At 41.7% G+C, this 9,040-nt stretch overlaps 1 protein-coding gene across 3 annotated transcripts in view; it reads right to left on the minus strand.

Moving 5' to 3' along the window:
- clcn4 (chloride voltage-gated channel 4) overlaps nt 1–9,040 on the minus strand; it is a 62,201-nt gene that overhangs the window by 21,578 nt on the left and 31,583 nt on the right. For all 3 annotated transcript variants that reach the window (XM_033032779.1, XM_033032780.1, XM_033032778.1), the window contains 2 exons: nt 8,245–8,344; nt 5,010–5,197 (listed from right to left, as the gene is read on the minus strand). In XM_033032779.1, the coding sequence (XP_032888670.1) occupies nt 5,010–5,197; nt 8,245–8,344 (288 nt within the window). The remainder of the gene's footprint in view (nt 1–5,009; nt 5,198–8,244; nt 8,345–9,040) is intronic.

The raw sequence follows: 9,040 nt of genomic DNA on the forward strand, positions 1-9,040 counted from the left end.
GAATAGTATAGCATGGATGCAGACCCTCCGCCCACTGAGTCTGTGCCAACCGTCATTCACACTAATCCCATTTAATTGTACCCACGTTCTCATTAACTCCTCCCAACTTTTACAACACACCGTAATGGACAATTTATAGAAAACAGTTAAACTACCAATCTGCACGTCTTTGGAATGTGAGTGGAAACCAAAGCAACCAGGGGAAACCAGTCACAGGGCAAACGTGCAAACTTCACATAGACAGCACTGGAAGTCAGGATTGAACCCAGAACATAGTAAGTGTGAGGCAGCAGCACTACCAACTACACTGCTGATCTGCCATCACACACAGTACAGAAATTGTGACAGGCACAAATAACCCTTACAGGAACAATTTAATGGTGGAAACCCAATAGTCTCCTAATAATCAAATGACACGTTTTACAATACAGCAATTATTAACCTCAAACAATTGGGTGTTCAACAAGCACCCATTAAATACGAGTTGTTTTTTATACATCCTTGCTCTTGATCAAGTACCCAGGCAGCTACAAGCAGTTATCTGAAGATTTCAAGTACATTCAGTCTTGGCAATGAAGGTACCACTCAGTGTGCAAATGGTCATTATGTCAACTCAGGCCAGGACCTGGAAGAATTCAGTCGTCAGCGGCACCATACAATGGCGGCTGGGCATTTTCCTCCACTACTGAGGTGAACATTCAGGAAGCAGAGCACCGTGCAAGTGGTGTGCATTTGTTGCATGCAACTGGGGTTGAGATTCTACCCCCTATGTGTCTTCACTCATCCAAAGGTGTTAATCCAATTGGTCTTACATCACTCATTGCTCAGTGGCTTCAGTCTTGTCTCCGAGTTAGACAATGTCCTGCTTTCAGATACCACCCCACAAAACGTAGTATCTGGTCCAGACTGACATTGCTGCACAACTTCATAGAACTATCGACTTTTTTAAAAAGGTACGAGGAAAACAATGAAAAACCAACTTATCCCTTCTTCACAATTAAGGTGCACAATAAGTAGAGGCAGCCCAAGACATTACAGTGCACCAACCTGATGCCCTTGCTTATGTAGACATAATTCAATTCCTCCACCCTGTCCACTCCACCAGCCCTGGCAACGGTCACCAATGCAAACAAGATGCCACCTCAAGCTGGCTCTTCAAGACCTAGGGCTGCTCCATGTTGCCCGACAAGGCCAACTAGTCTTCACTGAAAGTCAGCAGATTTCCACCAACCCCGCTGCAGTCACAGGAGGGCACTGCCTCAGAGTACTTAGCGTCATAGTCATCAAGCAGAGAAACAGCCCGTTCAGCCCAGTTTGTCCATATTGACTGCCACGTAACCACCTATTCCATTGAACAGCATTGAGTGCATAGAAAGGCAAACACAAGGCAGACAATAAGCGGATATACAAAAGTGATCAGTTGATGTTTCTATGCTTTGATTTATAAATCTACTTTCGAAAGTTGATTTTGTAGTGCATTATGTTTCACTGTGATTAATGAACAGCAGGGTTAGAGAAGACGGGGCAGTTGATGAACTGAGAACGATGTAACTGGAGATGTACCTGTGCGTTGTTACCCAGCCATGTTGTCATTACTGTCGTCTGCATTCTCATACCTGACCTCTACCCCCTCCCCTTTCCTTCACAATGTCACTGAGTAATACAAATGCAAAGAGTACGAGTACTGCTGCACAATAAAGGCAGCAACTGTGTGCAGACTGGGATACTGCATGCGAATTACCAGCTCTTGCTTGGTAGGAGACAGGCCCATAAACCTTCATCGTTGTTCTAACCTTGGCAACCACTGCCAGTGAGGTCTTTGTCCCCTCTGCAAGCGTGGCTTCAGCAGGACAAAGTAAGAATACCCTTAGTGAAATGTGGGCAACTCATACACTTTTCTCGCTGAGGTTTCAGTAGATCCATGGACCTTTGTGGTCTAATATGAAGTGTTGTGAGCACTTCTACCCCCCCCCCCCCCCTCCCCTCTTCCTTTATCCACGTCTGTGAGGTGTCTGCTCCGTCTCCTAGTCATGCTGCATAGAGAGGTGCAGAAACAAATTCTACTGGCATGTGTTGGGGAAATGATTAGAGGCCAACCAGAGGCTAAAAAGAAGCAGAGGGCACAGCTGAGGTAACAAATCAGTCTTTAACAAAGGGAAGATGTTGCTGCAGTCTCAACAAGTGAAGATGTATTTGAGATTCTGAATGAGATAAAAATTGGTAAAGAAGTACCAGAAAGATTAGTTGCACTTAATGTGGATAAATCACCTGATCCAGATGAGATAGATCCTAGGCTGCTGAGGAAAATAAGGGAGGAAATTGCACAGGCCCTGGCCATTATCTTCCAAACTTCTAGGAGTGCCTGAGGACTGGAAAATTGCAAATGTTACACCCTTGTTCAAAATAAACACAGGGATCAACCCAGTAACTATAGACCAGACAATTTACCTTTAATGGTGGGGAAACTTGCAGAAGTAGTAAAGAAGTCACATGGTTTGCTTGTCTTCATTGCTCGGGACACTGAACATAAGAGTCCGGAAGTCATGATGCAGCTCTATAGGACTTTGGTTAGGCCACATTTGGAGTATTGCATGCAGTTCTTGTTTCCCCATAACTGGAAAGATGTGGAGGCTTTGGAGAGGGTGCAGAGGAGGTTCACCAGAATGCTGCATGAATTAGAAGGTTTCTGCTACAGGGAGAGGTTGAATAGACTTAGATTGTTTTCTCTGGAACATTGTAGGTTGAGGGGAGACTTCATGGAAATATGTACAATTATGTGAGGCAAATATGGTAGACAGTCTGAACTCTGTTCCCCAAGGTGCAAACGTCCAACACTACAGGGCATAGCTATAAGGTGAGAGGTGTGTGGGGTTCTTTTTGTACACAGAGCGTGGGGGCCTGGAATGCATTGTCAGGGAGGCAGATAAGATAGTGGCATTTAAGAGGCTTTTAAATAGGCACAAGGTAGTGAGGGAACAGAGGGTTATGGATCATGTGCAGGCATACGAGTTCTGTTTAACAAGGCATCATGTTCGGCACAAACAGAGTGGGTCGAAGGGCCCGTTCCTTTGCTGTACTGTTCTATGTTCTATGTTAATCAACAAACAGGGACAAATGTAGCAAATATGAATTTTACTTAAAGAAGAACTTCCAAAGATATTTGATTAAGTACCACATAATAAGCTTGTCTTCAAGACTGAATGTTGTATAAATAAAGTATAAACAAGGAATAAATGTTGTAATAGCATTGACACAAAATTGGCGAAGTAACAGGTAATTTCTCAGGTCAGTACTGGGACCACTGCTTTCCCTGATAAATATTAATAGCTTGAACTTTTGGCATCAATTCCAAATTTGGAGACAAAAAATTGTGACAAGAAAAGGAATAGGCTTCAAGTATATATTGTCACATTAGTGAAATGGGTAGAGAAGAGAAGAGTTAACAATTTGAATTGATGAAAAGAAAAACAAGAAGAGATAACTGAGGATGCAATTTTATAAGAAAACGAAAAGAGATCTGGGGATGCATAATTTGATGAAAGTAACGAGGAAAACCTCGGATTCTATTTTAATAATCAAGAAGTAAATGCAAGGAAGTCACGACGATCCTTCATAAAACGTTGATTTGGCCACAGCCCAAGTATCATGACCCATTCTGGGCACGATATTTTATGAAAAATATACAGGCTTTGGTGAGGGTCAGAAAAGAGTTATCAAAATGATTCCAGGAATGATGAGAAATTGGGTTGTTTTCCTTAGAATAAGGAGATCTCACTGAAGGATTTGAAATCATATAATGCATACTGACTGAGCATGCAGCGAGAGTGAAGGGGTGAAGAGGTGGCACACATAGAATGAAGGTGATTAGCCGAAGAACTAGAAGTGACATGACAAAATCCCTTTCACCCAGTGAATGGTTAGGGTCAGAAATGAACTGCCAGGAGTAGTAATGGAGGTGGATTCAACCGAAGCAGTCAAAAGGGAGATATATGTATTTAATACGAATTAAATTGCAGCAATTCATTATTTTTTGAGAGGAAGGAGGGAAGTGAGATTAACTGGATGGTTCTTACATAGAACCAGTATGGACAAATGGCCTCCCTCCATGCTACTACAATTCTTTGATCAAGTGAACCTGCAACTAACCTGGAGGTGGCGGTAATGGGTAAAGGGTGGAAGTTGGTGAGAGTGTTCGATCTCGCCGCACATTGTATGTCCAGCAATGCAAGTCTAAAAAAGGATAGCATCACTGACTTGTGTTATCATCTGCCTACTCTGTATACAACTGCCAAACATCAACCATGTGGTTAACACCTTCACCAATATGCAATCAGGAACGATGCGGCCCAAAGGTGTGCTTGCACCACATGCTGTTTGGGATCTCAAGGGACACTGGTAGAACTCATATAAAAGCCTCCCACGATTCTAGTATTTCACTAAATGCATTTGTGCCTTGTGGGTTGTTATAATATTCTTAGGTCTCTCCAACTGGTTTGTTTTGGATTGTGTACTTAAAGCCCCGTCCTTTAGAAATTGACAGCCCAAGTCCTGCAAGCCTGGGTTCTCGGCCCACAGAATAATAAATGATGTTCCCACTGCACACGTCCTCTAGCTCATTATTGATAAGCAGTAGCAGACACCTGGGAAGAGATTACTTTCTAAGAACCCCAGTTCGTAAATGTTTTGTAATGGGCTAGAACACAAAGAAAAATAACTAAAAACTGTGTTTGGAGCTGGAATCAACTTCTTTCATTCTTGCAAGATGTAACGCTGCTTTGCAACATTTCACTAAGTTACATCTCAAGAAATGTTCCTGGCTGATGATGCACCTAAATGTTAAACTCCATTGAGCAGAGGTCTGAACAAATGGATAATCCAAAGGGGAATGTTCTGTTACAGCCTTGAATAAAGTTGTGGAGATAACTACGTTCAAATTAATTAGCCGCAGTGACATGGCGTCCTGCAGTCTGTTAGCAACAAGCGCCAAATGGAATTCCGTGATTTCTTACATCTGATCGGTTGGCCAAAAGCTCTGACCACGTCTTCCACTGAGGACATTTATCTCTGTCCTCAAAGGTTGTCTCGTTGGAAGTCCAGCAGCACTGCTCGTGACTGAACCAAAATCCGGCCAAGCACACCCCTTCCTTCAGGTCCGTCATCCAGTCGACAGCCAGATCAATCACTCCAGCCAGTGTCCCTAAATAAGGCAGAGCAGAATGTGTCATGTTGAAGCCAGCAATGATCGGAGAACACTGTTTTACTGTTACATCAGCTGGGGGACGTCAACATTTATGATGGAAAACATCATGACGGAGGACAAACTGTCGAATAGTGCTGTTACAGGTCTAATGAGAACTCCCTCTCACTGCTAATCATCCCCCCCCCCCACTGTTACAATCCGTATCCTCTCTGGGATGCAATGCATCGCTTCTTCAGCAAGATCCCCAAAATCCCACCTCCAGAGGCAGCAGGTACATGAGGAAATTATTATATCCATGTTACATCCCGAGCTGTTCCTATATTGTTGCTCAGTCAGGAAATAGAAAAAAGGGGCAGGTGTAGTGGCACCAAACGTCGTGAATAAACGGTGTCTTTATTCAGGCATTATAGGTTAGATATACATGCACGTTTAGTCCTCTAACACAAAAGTCATCGTTGCTGCTGCGAGGCTGTTGCCTCGTGGGCTTGAGCTGATCTCCTGCTGAGGTGGCAGGACACTCACGCGAAGAGAGAAGAGAAAGAGAGAGGGAAGGTTGACCCAGGGTTCATTATATACTATAACGATGTTACTAAATTTTGTGATTTTAAAAATCAAGTCTGCAATTTATCCCATCAGATAAAGCATAAAAAGAAGATTAATTTGATACCTAATTCACTTTCATGTCTTCAGTATTAATAATGTTATGGCCATTTTCATACTCGGAAATTAGCATCTTGTTCCCTATTGCTTTTCCATTGACTTAACACAAAAGCTGTGATTTTCAGGGGGCATTTTGTATCGCTTGTCGGATAGGGATTTCCTCGGGCTGCTAGTTGATGAAGAAAAATCGATCGGACTTCCGCTCCTGGTTTAAAAAAAATATATCGCTGGACAATTTAATGGTTGGATTAAAGCAAGAAGCGACTTCGAAGGCCCTCAACGTCTTCAACGTGACGGATCGTAATATCAGGACAAAACAAAGGGTAAGTCGTCTATTTCACATATAATCTTGCTTCTTGGGGTGGCTTTAATCTAATTTTACGATGCAAAAATGTTATTTAGTCCCCAAACGATTCGGCCATGTCTTGCTAGCCGATATGGGATTAAAATTCACAGCAACGACAACGTTCCAATCGATCGCATTCCAGAAACACCCACTCGCAAGATGATTAAAATTCTCTATTTTTTGGACAATCATGTCATAAGAGCATCTAAATCGTCTATATTTTGTGTAATGGTCTATCCATAATCAATATTGCTATCTTAAATATCCACAACAGTTTTAGTCACATGTATTGTGCAAAAAATAATAATTTTGATTATATTGAGAGTGTATTTTTCTAGATTAATTTATGGGAATTAAACATTAAATTCCTTCCATTTGGCATATAAATTCATGGCAGTGAGATTTAAAAATCATGTTATATTGTGAATTCTTGTGTGAACGGGATTAGTTTGTTATTTGGATACTTAGGCTATTTTTTTTAAATTAGCCTTCTCTTAAGAAATGGATAGATGTTTAGATCTAGTCACTGAATTTAGATGAATTTAATTGATGAGATGAATTGAATTGATTTGATGAAACTGATGAATATGAATTTCTTGTTGGGTATTTACTATTTGTTTTAGCATTTAACTTTATCATTTTTATAAAACTGCAAATAATAACTTGTTTCTGTTAATGCTGTTCAGTGTTTTTCCTCTTTACATTTTAAACAGATGTCTCCGAAGAAGAAATGCAAAATTGTCAATCTAAATGCCCAGCAAAAGAAACTGATTTAGACAGCATTCGCAGAGATTTTCCGAATTTGGACTATTCCAAATGTGATGATCTACAGGACTTTCTTAATGGGAAAGTAGTGGGCAGAAAGGCATGTCGTGCGTGGTTTGAAGAACAAAAACTTGCAGTTTACAATGCCAAAATTGAAAAGTTGAAGAAAAACAAGGTGTACAGAGTTGCTTATTGGTTACAATCTGAGGAGTGTGATGATGCTACTGATTATGATATGCCAATGTATCGGCTAGCAACTGATCTTCTCCATAAAGACTTGGTCTATTTCTAGAAATTGTAATTTCTTTACCTTTCTGTTACGGACACAGCATAAAATACAATAATATTAAAGTTCTGATCTTGAGAATATCACATTTTCGAATTTTCAAGGTAGTCTGGGTGTTTATTATTATTTCCGTCACACAGTCAATCTTGTAATTAGCTACAATTAAGTAACTAACTAATTATATGCTTTACTTTCAGGTCATCCAAGTAAGATGTTTCATATTTGTTTCAGAATGCTTCAATCTCTAATGTGAAAATTTCATTCAGTTCTCTTAATTTTTAAGAAAGTTATGGGTTTTTATGTCAATTGACTGTCCTTGATCACAGCTTTTGTGTTAAGTCAATGGAAAAGCAATAGGGAACAAGATGCTAATTTCCGAGTATGAAAATGACCATAACGTTTTTAATACTGAAGATATGAAAGTGAATTAGGTATCAAATTAAAGTTCTTTTTATGCTTTAACTGATGGGATAAATTACAGGCTTGATTTTTAAAATCTCAAAATTTTGTGACGTTCCTATGAAGAGGAGGGGGAGGGAGTGCTCAGGGATGAGGGGAAAAGAGCCGCGCCTGCGCAATTAGGGGCTATGGGTGAGTGGTGGAATATTGGGTTGGGGGAACGGGTTGCATTGGGGAAACGGGTGAGTGGTGAAATATTGCGTTGGGGAATGGTTAAGTAGGGGGACCAGGCCTCCCGTGTGACTGGGACCCAACGGGTCCCACTTAGTCTAGTTACCTTCTAAATGTGAGTAGTAAGCCAGCTTTATTTAATCTTGCCGTGTGAGACATTGTGCTCTTCTTGATAGATAGCCTAGTATTCCTTCAGCATTTTGACTGTGCTCTGCACCTGCCCAACACATTATGGAAAATACTCCAAAATAAAACACTCTGTCATGTTGTCCCTGCCCGATCCCATTCAATAATTTGACACCAGCTCCTGGAGGTGACATACACTGCACGAATAACAGTAAATCCGAGATGTTGTACCTGCCAGAAGTCCAATGAGCAACATCACCACCCATCCTGACCACGCGTCCAACAGGCCTTTGATACATTCCCATATCGACTCTTTACTTTTGCTTGTGATCTGAAAGTAAAGGTAAAGCAATTATAGAATGGATTTGAATTGGTCTTATTGTAGCCATTAAACTTTTATTGTCAATTATAGCAGTAAGTGTAGCAGTAGGATACTCGGCCCCTCAAGTCTGTTCTGCCACTTAATAAGACCAGGGCTCAGCCGATTGTAACCTCAATTCCACATGCTCATCAATATGCCAGAACTTTCACCCTCTGGCTGATTAAGATTGTATTTAGCACTGCTTTAAAGCGTTCAAGGAGTCTGCTTTCACCACACTTTGAGGAAGAGAGATTCATTAACTCTCTGAAAGTAAAGATTTTACCTTATTTCTATCTTAAATGGGTGACACCCTATATTTAAACAGTGACCCTTTGCTCTAGATTATCCCAAAGTAGGAAATGTCATCTTCATATCCATCCCGGTGAGGCGGCGAGGTTCGGCGGTCCCGGTGCGGTGGCAAAGTTTTGGTGGCGATAGTCGGAGGAATCGAGGAGGTAGCAAGGGTCGGCGTTATCGGTGAGGGGTCGATAGTCAGATTTACCGGTGAGGCAGCGAGGATTGGCGTTATCGGTGGGTGGGTGAAGGTCAGCGGCAGCGGCCACGTGGAGGTCGGCGATGGTGGTCTGGGCATGAGATCGGTCAGGTAGGCGGAGAGTGCTGGTGCTGCTCCTCGTGGCAAAGATGGCGTCACGAGACTCGGCCTGG

This window comes from Amblyraja radiata, chromosome 14 (assembly GCF_010909765.2).
Source record: "Amblyraja radiata isolate CabotCenter1 chromosome 14, sAmbRad1.1.pri, whole genome shotgun sequence".
In the NCBI taxonomy this organism is placed as follows: Eukaryota; Metazoa; Chordata; class Chondrichthyes; order Rajiformes; family Rajidae; genus Amblyraja; species Amblyraja radiata.